The 14640-nt window shown below is 44.2% G+C and overlaps 1 protein-coding gene across 1 annotated transcript in view; it reads right to left on the minus strand.

The window, feature by feature from the left end:
- The window catches only part of LOC132162866 (ubiquitin C-terminal hydrolase 12-like), a 76156-nt gene that overhangs the window by 51259 nt on the left and 10257 nt on the right, over positions 1–14640 (minus strand). The window contains exons 5-8 of the mRNA XM_059573086.1: positions 14266–14531; positions 13954–14172; positions 13767–13875; positions 13558–13673 (exon numbers count right to left, since the gene is read on the minus strand). Coding sequence (XP_059429069.1) covers positions 13558–13673; positions 13767–13875; positions 13954–14172; positions 14266–14531 — 710 coding nt within the window. The remainder of the gene's footprint in view (positions 1–13557; positions 13674–13766; positions 13876–13953; positions 14173–14265; positions 14532–14640) is intronic.

Genomic DNA, 14640 nt, shown 5'->3' on the forward strand with positions numbered 1-14640 from the left:
AGTATAAAAGAGAGCGCCTAAGAGGGAGAAAAATGAAAAAGGAAATCAGAGAAACTAATCCCTATAGGAGCTAGCCAAGCGGCTGTCCAGGAATACAGAGTAAAGAAGAAAAAATGAGTCAATTCCTCTATAGTCCTAGTAGAGTTCTCAAAGCATCTAGCATTCCTTTCATTCCAAATACACCACATAAGACACAGAGGGATCATCTTCCACACTACCGCGCTTCTGGAACAGCCTCCCGACCACCAACAATCGAACAAGCCCCTCACCTTGCAAGGCATGACCCAATGCAACCCAAACCGATCAAAAATAGTATGCCAAAGAACACTTGTGATCTCGCAATGGAGAAGAAGATGATCGACTGACTCCATTCTTCTTGCACATGCAACACCCCTCCACTACCACTAGGTTCCTCTTCCGCAGGGTGTCGTGAGTCAAAATTTTGCCTAAGGCCGCGGTCCACCCAAAAAAAGCCACTCGTAAAGGCACCTTAGTACGCCAAATGCTCTTCCAAGGAAACACCTCATGGTCAAAATTGGACAAGGCCTTGAAGAGTGACTTAACCTCGAACTTGCCTTTCTTAGACGATGACCATCGAATACGATCCACAGAACCTATGGATATCTTGCAAGAGTACAACCGATCAAAGAAAGAAGAAATCAAATCCATCTCCCAATCCTATACGAGCTGCACAAAAATGACATTCCACTCGACAACCCTAAGCTTCTTTATGTCTGGCAATGCTGAACAAGGACGGGAAAGCATGCTTCAAAGAGGAATCTCCACACCAAATATCATGCCAAAAACGAACTTTCAAACCCACCCCCACCTCAAAACGGATACCTTTGGCAAAAAAATTCCATCCTTGACGAATGTGCTTCCATAAGCCCACACCATGGGAACCCGAAACCTCCTTTGTGCACCACCCACCATCCTAGTCTTCATATTTAGCTTTGGTAACCTTAGACCACAAAGCCTCACTCTCATTCGCATATCTCCAAAGCCATTTACCCAGGAGAGCTTGATTAAACTGATGCAACTTTCGAATTCCAAGCTCGCCGTACCGAAGGGGACGACAGACTTGATTCTAATTTACAAGATGCAACTTAGGCTCGTCTCCCATCCCTCCCCATAAGAAATCTCTTTGAACTTTCTCAAGTCTTTTAGCTACACTCATAGGAATCGGAAACAGAGACAAAAAGTAAGTCGGAAGGTTAGAGAGCGTACTCTTAATGAGAGTTAAATGACCCCTTTTAGAGAGATACATTCTCTTCCAACCTGCCATCTGACGCTCTATCTTTTCGATCACATCATTCCACATAACCGTATCCTTATACACTGCCCCAAGAGGGAGACCCAAATACTTCATAGGCAAATCGGCAACACTACACCCAAGGATATTAGCTAAAACCTCAATGTTCTCCACCTCACCAATAGCCACAATTTTAGACTTTCCAAGATTCACTCTCAAACCCGAAACAGCTTCAAAACATAAAAGGATGAGACGCACATACCGGATTTGCTCGATAGAAGCTTCACAAAAAACCAAGGTGTCATCAGCAAATAAAGAGTGAGAGACCGCTAACTCCAATAATACACCCTATTTCCCATCAAGAAGCCAGTCAAAAAGCCTAGGTCAACCGTCGCATTCACCATCTTACTCAATGCCTCCATAACAAGCACAAAAAGTAACGGAGAAAGAGGGTCTCTCTGCCGAATTCCCCTCGAGCTGTTAAAGAAACCTTCCGGAGAACCATTCACAAGAATGGAAAATCTTAGCGACGTAATACACCACTCTATCCAAGCCCTCCACCTCTCGCCAAAACCACACCTATGCAGCAAATACAACACAAAGTCCCAATTCACATGGTCGTAGGCCTTCTCCAAGTCTAATTTGCAAAGAACACCTGGCACCCCTGACTTCATGCGACTATCCACACATTCATTTGTAATAAGAACAGAATCTAGGATTTGACGACCCCCGATAAAAGCATTTTGAGAGCAGGATATAATCTTACCCAACACAATTCTCATCCTATTGGCAAGAACCTTAGATACAATTTTGTACACCCCTCCCACCAAGCTAATGGGCCGAAAGTCCATCTCCACTGCATCCACCTTTTTCGGGATCAAGGAAATAAAAGTTGCATTCAAGTTCTTCACCAACTGTCATCTACGATGGAACTCGGCAAAAACAGCCATAACATCATGTTTAGCAACACCCCAACAGGCTTAAAAAAAAAAAGCCATGGAGAAGCCATCCAGACCCGGAGCCTTATCACCATCCATGCCTTTAACCACCTCCCATACTTCCTTTTCTTCAAAATCTCTTTCTAACCACCTATTATCCTCCTCATCAATGGACAAAAAAGGCTGGTTGTCCATTCTAGGCCGCCACGTGCTTTGTTCCGAGTATAAGCTTTGATAATACTTCACAATGTGATCTTTTACCTCGGCTTGATCATCGGATAATACGCCATTAATACGAAGCACTTCCACACGATTATACCTGCGATGAGAGTTAGCCATCTTGTGAAAGAAACTAGTATTGCGGTCCCCCTCCTTTAGCCACAAAGCTCTCGATTTTTTGCGCCAATAAATTTCTTCACACAACAAGGTGTTCTCCAGATCTTTCACCATATCCGGCTTTCGAACCTTCTCCTCCTGGGCTAAGCCTCTTACCTCTGCCAATTCATCCAACTCCTGAATACCTCCCAACAACTCCTTTTTCTTCCTCCCAATATCCCCCAACACCTCCTCATTCCACTTTTTCAAATCCAATTTAAGGGATTTCAATTTCTTAGCTAGCACAAAACTAGGTAAACCCTCAAACGAATAAGACCCCTACCAAGAACTAACCTTGTCAACAAAACCTTCAGCTTTAAGCCACATATTTTCAAATTTAAAGCACTTATTACCTCCGCAAGGAGCCCCACAGTCCAATAATAAAGGGAAGTGATCGAAGATCAAGCGCTGAAGTCTTCTTTGTGACACTGCAAGGTAGTGATCTTCCCAATCCGAGGAAAGCAAGAATCGGTCAATTCTAGACCAGCTCTAGAATCGATCAATTCTAGACCTTCAGCTTTAAGCCACATATTTTCAAATTTAAAGCACTTATTACCTCCGCAAGGAGCCCCACAGTCCAATAATAAAGGGAAGTGATTGGAGATCAAGCGCTGAAGTCTTCTATGTGACACTACAGGGTAGTGATCTTCCCAATTCGAGGAAAGCAAGAATCGGTCAATTCTAGACCAGCTCTCATTTTCTTGATTATTAGACCACATAAATTCACCCTCCATCATGGGCATGTCCACCAAGTTGTTCTCTGAGATGAAATCCGAGAAATCCATCATGCCAGTGGAATAGTAAGAAACACTGGAACGCTCACTAGGAAACCGAACGATATTAAAATCCCTTCCAAGACACCAAGGAACCTCCCACACATTCATCAAACCAGCCAGCTCTTCCCAAAGGGCCCTTCTCTCCCCATTCTCATTCGGACCATACACCCTCCCAAAAGCCCACTCCCAGTTATCCTCCACATTTTGAAAAGAGCATGCCAAGGAGAAATGCTCCACACACTCCACCACCCTCATATCCCACATCAATAACATCCCCCCTGACAAACCATTAGACCCTTTAAACTTCCACCCCACATGTTGACCTCCCCAAAAACTATGAACCACCTCTTGGGAAATAACCTCCATCTTAGTCTCAATCAAACGCACTATATCTACATTCCACTCTTTCAATAGACCCCTAATACGCAATCTTTTTTTGAGGGCATTCAACCCTCTCACATTCCATGCTACGATGTTAAGCTTCATGATCCACCAATGCGCCTCTCACAATCCTTAAGCTCCTTAAATCCTGTTGGGGCTGGAACATAGGCTGAGATGCCTCCCAAATCAGAATCACCCTGCATTCTAGAAGCTTCAATAGAGTTGAACAAAAACTCCAACTCCCCTTTCTTCCCTTCATCAGTTATACCAATTTCAGGGCAAAATTTGAGACAATTATTAACTACCCAGCTGGAAGAAATCATCCCTAGCCCTAAATCCTCCAACCCAACTGTTTCTGAGATACTTTCCTCTTCCATACCAGAACCAGGCCCAATGGGCTCCATTGCCGGCATACATTTCACTCCTTTCTTTCCATCAAGAATCTGCGGACTCATATTGCTTGCCTCCCCCCGACAAAACTCGTGGGAACAGCCCCCCTGCCATTCCTTTATTCCGACGAGATGGGATCTCCACCAGAAATTGAACTGTGCCCACGTCTGTACCTGCCCCAACATCTCCGGTCTCCATAGGACAAATCGGCAAGCTCTGAGGATTTTCTGGCGAAAATTGCGTCTCCGGCACCCTCTGGATTGATTCCGGCTTCAACCCCAAAATCCCTTTCCCCTGCCCACAAGCAGCAATCGAGCCTTCTAACAAGCCCACCAAAGCAGCATCCCATTTTTGCGGTCCAATCTTCCTCCTCCTATAAGTCAACAAATCCTTACCCTTGCCGGTAGACTGAGCCTCGATCGCCGGAATAGTAGAGACCCTGTTGCTTGGCTTCTCTCTAGCCATAGACCCGTCACAAACCCATGCAAAAGTGTCGAAGACCTCTGTGGGTATACCTCCTTCCGCTGATCCAACCCCCCCTTCCCTCAGATTGAACCTTCTCAGCCAGCAACGACGAGTTCTCCGACCGTGTCATGTGAGGTCTCAATCCTATCGAGTTTTTCTCAGCCTCCTCCCCGAATGCCACCTCAGCCGAGAGAAATACTTCTTTCGGTCCAACTCTACCTAGGCTACTGAAACAGCCCTCGCCTGAGCCCAGCATTCCTTTGGGCTTAAAAACCACTCTCTTTTTCACCTTCATCTTACTGTTGGGCTTCGTGCCTTTTCCCCCCAGCCCACACTTTTCCTTCCCTTTCCAAACAAAACTTCACTGGCCTATATCTTTCTTATCTCCCTGCCCAAGCCCGTCGCCCTCCATCTGCTTGATCACCTTGTCTAATTTTGTCAGCCCCACGTCACACTCCCCTTTCAGACGTCTCAACGTCTCCCTAACGTTGAGGAGCTCGAGACTTACAGCAAAGTAGGTCTGCCCAGCATGGTTCACCTCTCCCTCCCGTCCCTTCAAGTGTACAGAAGCTGACGTCGACACATTCTGCACTGCCGGCATTGAATAACAACTCGCCGAAACTCCTATCGACACCCCCACACGGCCTCCATTCTTCAAACTTTGCCTTCCAGACTCTACCGGACCTTTATCAGACCTCGCCGGCAAGGACAACTTCGTCGAGACCACCCCAGAAACACCGATAGCCTTTGCCGAATCATGGGTCTTCGACAAAATCAGCACTTTGTTGCCATATTCTTGAGCTTGCTGTTTCATGTGACCAGAATCACATTTCGGCCCCCTAGTCACCCTGACATTCGGTTCTCGGAAGGAATTGCAGCATTCCTTGGTTGACTTCACTGACACTCTCAGTGTCTTCGCGTAGCTCCTTCTTTCCTTCACCTCCTTATCTCTCTTTTCTTCCTTGAATACTCGGTGTTCACTGACCACACGAGACTCACAGAGAGACGAGTTAGCCACTCGTATTTCCTTGACGAAACGATCCCACCCAAACCCACGATGTCCTTCAGGAATGATGATCGAGCCACACCTCCTTCCATCAAATTCCTCCACCGTCAAAAAGCATCCATGCCTATTAGAGCATTTCTGAGCTATTATTCTAGGATACCCAGCTCTGGATTGATCCCAAAAAACTTCTGAATGATTCACTGCCACCAAATCCTCTCCTATTCGCACCATCCAAGCTAGCTCGTCCTTTTTCATGAAAATTGACCTTTTGAATCTATTACTCCTCTCAAAAATCCTTACCCCAGCTGCCCCCACCTTAATCAAAACCTCAAAATCCTTGGACTCCATTGACCACCTTCTCGAACCAGCCATGACACCGCCTAACACTAACACAAAACAGCTCTCACGCGCCCCCCACGCGCCGACACGGGCGAGAGAGAGAAGAGAAAGAGAAAAACTTTATATATTCTTCGAGTATAAATCAGAACTTAATAGAATTTCTAACATTGCAGTTTCAGTTCTGCTGCTACACAACTGCAGTAGTCAACACACTCTAAATCCCCAACCTCAAGAGGGAAACAAATGCAGCACAGATATGGAAGATGAAACAACAGATGCAGCAATAAATCAATTCCTCAGAGAGTAGCCTACTTTTTTTTTTTGATAAGTAAATGTAATATATAGCAAAAGCGCAAAGGGGCGCAACCCACTTACACGGGAGGTATAAATAGAGAGCGCCTAAGAGGGAGAGAAATGAAAAAGAAAATCAGAAAAGCTAATCTCTAAAGGAGCTAGCCAAGCGGCCGTCCAAGAGTAAAGAGTAAAGAGGAAAAAATGGGTCAATTCGTCTATAGTCCTAGTGGAATTATCAAAACATCTAGCATAAAAGAAAGGTCAATAGTCCTACTTATAAGGTGGGATTCTTTTCATAAAAGAAATTAGACAAAATGAAGTTACATGTCTGTGTGCACATATCAAATCACAACATGTATGTAACCAAACAGGGAAAAGTTAGGCTTTTAGAAGCAAATGTCATACAGTTCAGCAAATGAGTAGATATCAATGTTTATGACAAACCTCTGGACACATAGCAGATGAAAAACTCATCTCAGCATTAAAAAAATTACTAATTTGCCAACAACGTAGGTGTTTCTGGCTTCTCATAGACAAAGAGCATAAAAAACAACTATTCTTTAACTTTTAGAATCAACGAACATAATGCCAATCTAGCTAGCTATGAGAAGAGTTGACTGGCATTCTGAACTGCACTATTTCTTCCCTTTGGTTGAACTATCTAGGTCTCCCTCAGGGTGCTCCTTTCAAGTCAAAAGCTATTTGGAATGGGGTAGTGGAGAAAATGGAAAGAAGATTGGCTAGTTGGAAGAAGATCGATTTGTCTAGAGGTGGCCGCCTAACTCTTTATCAAGAGCACGCTTTCCAGCTTACCTACATACTTCTTGTCCCTTTTCCACCTACCCATTAGTATAGCTAGAAGATTGGAGCACATTCAAAAGAACTTTCTTTGGGATGGTTTTCATGGTAAGCGAAAGCTCCATCTAGTGAAATGGACATTTGTTTGCTTCCCGGTTCCTAGAGGGGCTGGGTGTGAAAAACTTCTTGTTGTTCAATAGAGCTTTACTGGGTAAATGACAACGAAGATTTGCTCAAGAAGAGAACTCCTTATGGAGACAAGTGATTGAGGAGAAGTATGGGATCCAGAGGGATGGATTTTTTAGGAAACTCGAGCGCCATATGGGGTGGGCCTTTGGAGGAATATTAAGAATGGTTGGGGGTGTTTCTCGAACTAGTCTCATACAGAATAGAGGACGGATCTTGCCTTTGTTTATGGCAGGATATGTAGTGCGAAGAGGCAACTCTCAAGTCCCTATTCCCAGAACCATATTCTATAGCTCAAGACAAAGAGGCCTTAGTGACAGATTACATGGACTCTCCCAGCTCTTATGTTCATTGGAACCCGACTTTTCTTAAGGCAGTCCAAAATTGGGAGCCTGAATCCCTTGTTGCATTCCTCGATCTATTATGCTCTTTGAAAACCTACCTGAGAGAGATAGATAAAATCTTGTGGCCCCCAACTCAAAATCACAGGTTTCAAATGAAGAGTTATTACTTTGCAGTCTGGAGAGTCTCCCATTTTTCCTTTGAAGAGCATTTGGAAGGTGAAGGCTCCACCTCGTATTGCTTTCTTCACTTGGGCGACATCTTGGGATAAAATTCTTACTATTGATAACCTTCAGAGGCAGGGTCTTACCTTTGTCAACTAGTGTTGTCTTTATAAAAAGAGCGAGTAAACTGTAAACCACCTTCGCATTCATTTTAAGTTTACTAACGAGATACGGCACCTGGTTCTTATCTTATTTGCAGTCTTGTGGGTCATGCCTATCAATATTCTAGAGCTACTTCAATGTTGAAAGACCCAAGGGCGGAGACAATCCAAAGAGGCCATATGGAAAATCATCCCTACTTTACTTATGTGGAGCATCTGAAAAGAAAGAAATCAACATCTTTTCGAAGACCAGGAGTCTAACGCGCTACAACTAAAATCCTCCTTCTTGAGTTCCCTTTTAGATTGGGCAGTATCTTTTGATCCTAATTTCTCTTCCTCTTGTCTTGTAGATCTTGTTAACTATTTTGGGTTCATTTCATGAACCCATTCGCTAGTCAGCCTAAAAGCCAGCCCAAGGCTTCTGTTATGCCACAGACAGGCCGAAAGGACAAGGCCCTAGTTGTGGGTTCTGGGCCCAGCAGGTCGACGAAGTTTTATAGCAGGAAGGCAGTGAAGCCTAGTGGTCCTGGGCCATCGGGTCCTTCGTCTTCTTACTCAGAGTCTCGTTCTTTTACGAGCTTGACGCATCAAGCTATGCCGGTCCTTACGCTGACGGCAGAGGTGCCGAAGAAGGATACGTCGAGAGTTCAGGGGCCGAGGAAGGTAGTGTCGACAAGGGAAGGCCTCCGGGGAGCTGACAGAATGGAGGGGTCTTCTCCGGCGAGAGATTCTGAGGAATCACGGGATGGCCAGGGGGAGCTGACAGAATCGATGGGTCTTTTCAGGCGATCGATTCTGTGGAATTCACGGCCTCGGCGAAGCAGCAGAGCGACCCAGTCTTGGGTATTCTGGGTAAAGCGCCGATAGCTATCCTCACATGTGCCAGCAACGAGGGTACAACCAAATCTGTGCGGCCGGATATTTCGAGGTATACTGTTGATGATAGTGGGAAGCTGAAGAAGTCTATGAGCGGGAGGGGAATGGAAAAAGGGGAGAGAAGTGGTTCAGGTCAGTCAGACCCAGTCAAGCAGGGGCAACTAGAGCAGAAGTCTGATAAGGAGGGGTCTGATACTCAGGGAGAGCTATTTCCGGGGCTCGAGAAATGGTTTTTGCCGAGCGCAGGGCAAGAGATGGTGGGGAAGGATTTGGAGGAAGAAACAGTAGCTAGTCCAAAGCAGTTCGAGGAGAAGGAAGAGATTCCGCCGGGGCTTGAGAAGTGGGAGATGTCAGGCTTGAATCATTCTTAGAGGTCGATTGGGGATGTGGTCAGCGATCATGAGGAGAGTCCACCTCCTGTTTCAGATTCTTTAGCTGTGGTCCCCTTTGAAGCTCAGGAGCCGATTATGGTGGAATTTGTTACTGAATTCAGCAAGCTTGTGGGCGTCTCTTGTGACGGTGAAGATAGGAAGCTGTCGGAAGTTTTTGGGTTCATCATGGCTGAAACTGAGGGCAATGGTAAGGAAGAGGGAGAGGCAGTGGAAGAGGGAGTGGGTTTGGAAGCTCTTACGGTTAAGAAAGGTAAGCGAGAGCTCAACAATCTTAATTTTTCTATTAATTATGAGGGGCACAATGGAAGCTCTTCGAGGGTTAGAAGTAAGGGGAGGGGTTTTGGAGCTGTTAAATGAAGCCAAAGATTCTTTCCTGGAATGTAAGAGGGTTGAATGAAAGGGACAAAAGATTGAGGGTTAGAAGTCTTCTTAGAAGTTGGAAGGTGGATGTAGTGTGCTTCCAGGAGACTAAGGTGGCTCTCATTTCTAATAACTTTGTGAAGAGTTTATGGGGATGTCCTTATGTGGAGTGGTGCTATGTTCCGTCCAGAGCGGCCTCGGGAGGAATTCTGGTTATGTGGTATAGGAGGGTTGTTACGAAGGTTGAGGTTGCTATGGGCAGATTTGTGGCAGCATGTTCCTTTAGAAATGTTGATGACAGGTTTGAGTGGGCTTTTGGGGGGGTATATGGTCCAAACAAAGACAACATTAGACGTTATCTTTGGGAGGAGCTGGTGGGCCTTATGAGTTGGTGGGACATCCCTTGGTGTATTGGTGGGGATTTTAATGTCACTCTTCTTTCTAGTGAAAGGTCGGGGGGAGTTCATTCTCGATCCGCTATGAGGGAATTTGCAGATTTTATTTCGGAGCAGGAACTTATAGATCTTACATTAGCTGGGGGGGTTTCCACTTGGTCTAACAATCACTCTTGGTCAAGGCTAGATCGATTCCTTGTTTCTACTGATTGGGAAGTTCATTACCCGGGTGTGCGACAAAAAAGGATGCTTCGTGTTTGTTCGGATCATGCTCCTATTGTTCTTGATTGTAATTGTTTGATGGGAGGTAAGAGACCATTCAAGTTTGAAAATATGTGGCCCAAAGCAGAGGGATTTGTGGACAAAGTCAAAAGCTGGTGGGGCTCTTATCATTTCCTTGGCACTCCGAGTTTTATTTTGGCAAAAAAGATGCGAGCTCTTAAGGAGGATATTAAGAAATGGAATAACCAGGTTTTGGCAATGTGGAAGGGCACATCAAGGCTCGGATGGAGGAATTAAAAACTCTTGACAGGGTGGATGAAGAGAGAGGTTTATCCTTTAAAGATATTGAGAGGAAGGGGTCGCTAGCTAGAGAATTGGAGATCCTTCTGTTACAAGAGGAAATTAGTTGGAGGCAAAAATCTAGGGTCCGGTGGTTGAAAGAGGGAGATAAATGCACAAAATTTTTCCATAGGATGTCCAATGCAAATAGAAGACATAATACTATAGAGACGTTGATTGTGGATGGCTCAACAACTTCAGATCAAGCGGTTATTAGTGATCATGTTACTCACTTTTACGAGGCTTTCTTCAAAGAGAATCTCACTTGGAAACCGAGGCTAGATGACCTTGCTTTTGACATGTTGGATGTTGGGGAGGCTTCTAGGTTGGAGGCTCCATTTGAGGAAAAGGAGGTTTGGGAGGTGGTGAAAGGGATGGATAGGGATAAGGCCCCAGGTCCGAATGGCTTCTCTATGGCTTTCTTTCAGGATTGCTAGGATGTGATCAAGGGGGACATTATGGCGGTCTTTGCGGAGTTCCATGATCGAGGTAAATTTGAAAAAAGTCTTAATGCCACTTTCATATCCCTTATTCCGAAGTCTCATGGAGCAAATGATATAAAGGATTTTCGTCCGATTAGCCTTTTGGGAGGGACTTATAAGATTATTGCCAAGGTCTTGGCTAATAGGATGAAGAGAGTAATGAACAAGGTTATCTCTAAACCCCAGAATGCTTTTGTTAAAGGCAGGCAAATCCTGGACTCAATTCTCATCGCCAATGAGTGTCTGGATAGTCATATCAGATCAGGGGAACCTGGCTTGTTGTGCAAATTGGACATGGAAAAGGCCTATGATCATATGAATTGGAAGTTCCTTCTTTATCTTCTGAGAAGATGCGGTTTTGGAGAAAAATGGTGTTCCTGGATTGAGCATTGTATCTCGTCTGTGAGATTCTCGGTCTTGATTAATGGATCTTCGTCCGGCTTCTTTGATAGTTCACGTGGTGTAAGGCAAGGCGACCCTCTTTCTCCATTCCTGTTTGTTTTGGTCATGGAGGCCTTCAGCAGGTTGATTGATGCATCGATAAATAGGGGTCTCATTTCTGGGTTTTCAGTGGGGGCTAGAGAAGCGGATCAGGTTATCGTCTCTCACCTCCTCTTTGCTGATGATACTCTGGTATTTTGTGGGGCAGATCCTACTCAAGTAAGAAATATTGGTGCTCTTCTAGTTTGCTTTGAAGCTGTCTCAGGGTTAAAGGTAAACTTGGCCAAATCCGCTTTGGTCCCTGTAGGCACTATGGAAAATGCGGGCATGCTGGCTGGTATTTTGGGATGTGATACAGCTACTACGCCATTCAAGTATTTGGGTCTCCCCCTGGCGGCCTCGTTCAAGGTCAAGACCATATGGGAGGATGTGTTGGAAAAATATGTCAGAAGACTGGCCTCTTGGAAACGCTTGTATTTATCTAACGGGGGGGAGGATCACTCTCATTAAGAGCACCTTATCCAATCTTCCCACCTATTTTCTGTCTCTGTTTCCTATTCCAGCATCAGTGGCGAAGTGCATTGAGAAGATTCAACGCGATTTCTTATGGGGTGGGATTGATGATGAGTTTAAGTTCCATCTGGTCAGTTGGGATAAGGTTTGTTATCTGATCAATGAGGGAGGTTTAGGCATACGGAATTTGCGGTTGATGAATCAAGCTTTATTGGGAAAATGGTTGTGGAGATTTGCTCATGAGAAAGAGGCTTGGTGGAGAAAGATCCTGGTGGCAAAGTATAGTGCGGTTTGGGGAGGTTGGTGCTCCAGGGTTCCCAGAGGATCGCATGGAGTAGGGTTTTGGAAGCACATTTGTAGGGGGTGGAGGTCGTTCCAAGACCACATTAGATTTGTCCCAGGTCGTGGGTCCAACATCAGGTTTTGGGAGGATATCTGGTGCAGTGACATGCCTCTCAGGGAGGTTTTTCCTGGACTTTTCAGCATTGCTACCAATAAGGATGCGTCTATTGCAGACAATAGGGAATGCTCAAATGGCTCTGCTCAGTGGAGTGTTTCCTTCACTCGCAGGGTACACGATTGGGAAGTGGAGGTTTTGGCTTCTTTTTACTCGCTATTGTATTCGCATCCAATTGGTGGGGAAGGGGAGGATAGAATAAGGTGGATCTATTCGCGGAAAGGCAATTTCGAAGTAAGATTTTTTTATAGGATCCTTGCATCTAAAGACCTCACTCCTTTTCCTTGGAAAAGTATTTGGCGCACCAAGGCTCCTTCGAAAGTGGCTTTTTTTGCTTGGACGGCCGCGCTTGGAAAAATTCTTACTTTGGACAATGTTCGGAAAAGGGGTATTATGGCGATAAACCGTTGTTGCATGTGTGAATCAAATGGGGAGTCTATTGACCATCTCTTTCTACACTGTGGGGTGGCGCGCACCTTATGGAATGCCATTTTCACTCGGTTTGGCTTGTGTTGGGTTATGCCAGGCAACGTTAAGGAGATGTTCGATTCTTGGTGGATGGGTGGTAAAACTAGTAGTGCCGTTGTGTGGAAGATGGTCCCTCTTTGCCTCATGTGGTGCATTTGTAACGAGAGAAACACAAGAAATTTTGAGGACTCGGCTAGGAATTTAGAGGAGCTTATTCACTTTTTCTTGTACACCCTCTTCACTTGGACTGCTGGTTGGCTTGCGCCTATAGTGATTAGTTTCCAAGATTTTCTTATTAGATTTTCTTCCTCTCTTTCTTCTTCTTAGTCGCTCTCTTGTATACTCCCGGTGTACTAGGGTTGCGCCCCTCTGCGCCTTTGTTAAATATATCTTTACTTATCAAAAAAAAAAAAACTATTTTGGATTTTCAACCCCATTGCAGTGATTGCTTCTCTTGTATACTTTACATGTACACAAGCTTTTCTTCTTCATCAATAAAGTATTATTCATTAAAAAAAATGCCAAACTAGCAAACATATAAAATTAAATAGATGAAAGATTTTAAAAATGCGTGAACACTTTCAACAATCATAAAAGACAATAAACAAATGAACAAATATGCTCATTGTACAATTAAGGTCGTTGAACAAACTCAACAACTTTAATTGGATTTACTATCTTGGCATGAATTCTGCAGTCTTAAATCGGATATTTAGAGTGGAAAAGATACATACTAGCAACTAACCTGCAATTCATATTGTTCAGCATGATATTTGTTATCGCCCTCAAGACGTTCAACTTCTACATACTTATCAAAAGAAGCATAAACATCCCGACAGCCTTTGACATCAAGCTGAAGATCTGTATACACATATAAAGAAGTTTGCACAAACACAGGAGAAGCAATAAAGCCCTTTTGCAGGCCTCTAAAATCTCAAATATGGGAGAAAATACCATAAAATGACTCCTTTCTAGTTGATTTGTAGTCCACATTAATGCATTCGATGTAGTTCATGTGATGCCCTTCAAATAACTTCTGAATTGTTCCCTCTACAACAGTTCCCTATGGACAAGTCAACAACAACCACACTTGTAAAAGAGCTTCACATCTGACTCTGAAGAGAAACCTGTCAAATTTTACCTTCATTTTGTCTTCAAGTTTTTCAGAGAGAACCCTATTAAGCTCTTGCACATCATGCTGCATAAAAGAATCATATGTGTCCCATCCAAAAGACTTGGTCAGTTCTTTTGTTGCAACACTGTTGTCACTGTACTGGAGCTTATAAAATAGGCTCTGCAAAGCCAAAGGAATGCTAGCAGATGGCAAATCATTTTCAGTTGTAGGCATATGGTACACAGCCTGCAATATAAAACCAAGATATTAACTTTTCATTTAGAACTCCAAGATAGACAGTTCCATGAGCTACAAGGAAAACAAAGCATGGGTGCTGACCTTCCTGAAGTAAGGAATATGGAACAGAGTTTGGAGAAGAGAGTTCATGTAACACGTTGCTCCTTGGTTCTTAAGCCCAACAAAACCTGTCTCCTTCTTTGAGTCATATGTCCAGTAGTCCACAACCCTACGAACTAGAACCTCAGCCTCAATTATGAGAGTATCATTCAGAAGATACCCTCTACTAGGATCATATAGTTCACTAAGAGGCATAAAGGATGTGAAACCCCAATCACTTTCTCGCGCATTGAACTGATGTTGTGTGTCTGAATCATGCAAATATAATGGAATTACAACACTATTTATGGGTACACCCAGCATCAAATTATGCAGCTCTTTGTCAATATGGAAACAACAAAGACAGCATAGGATTTC

Source organism: Corylus avellana, chromosome ca10, assembly GCF_901000735.1.
Source record: "Corylus avellana chromosome ca10, CavTom2PMs-1.0".
Lineage (NCBI taxonomy): Eukaryota > Viridiplantae > Streptophyta > Magnoliopsida > Fagales > Betulaceae > Corylus > Corylus avellana.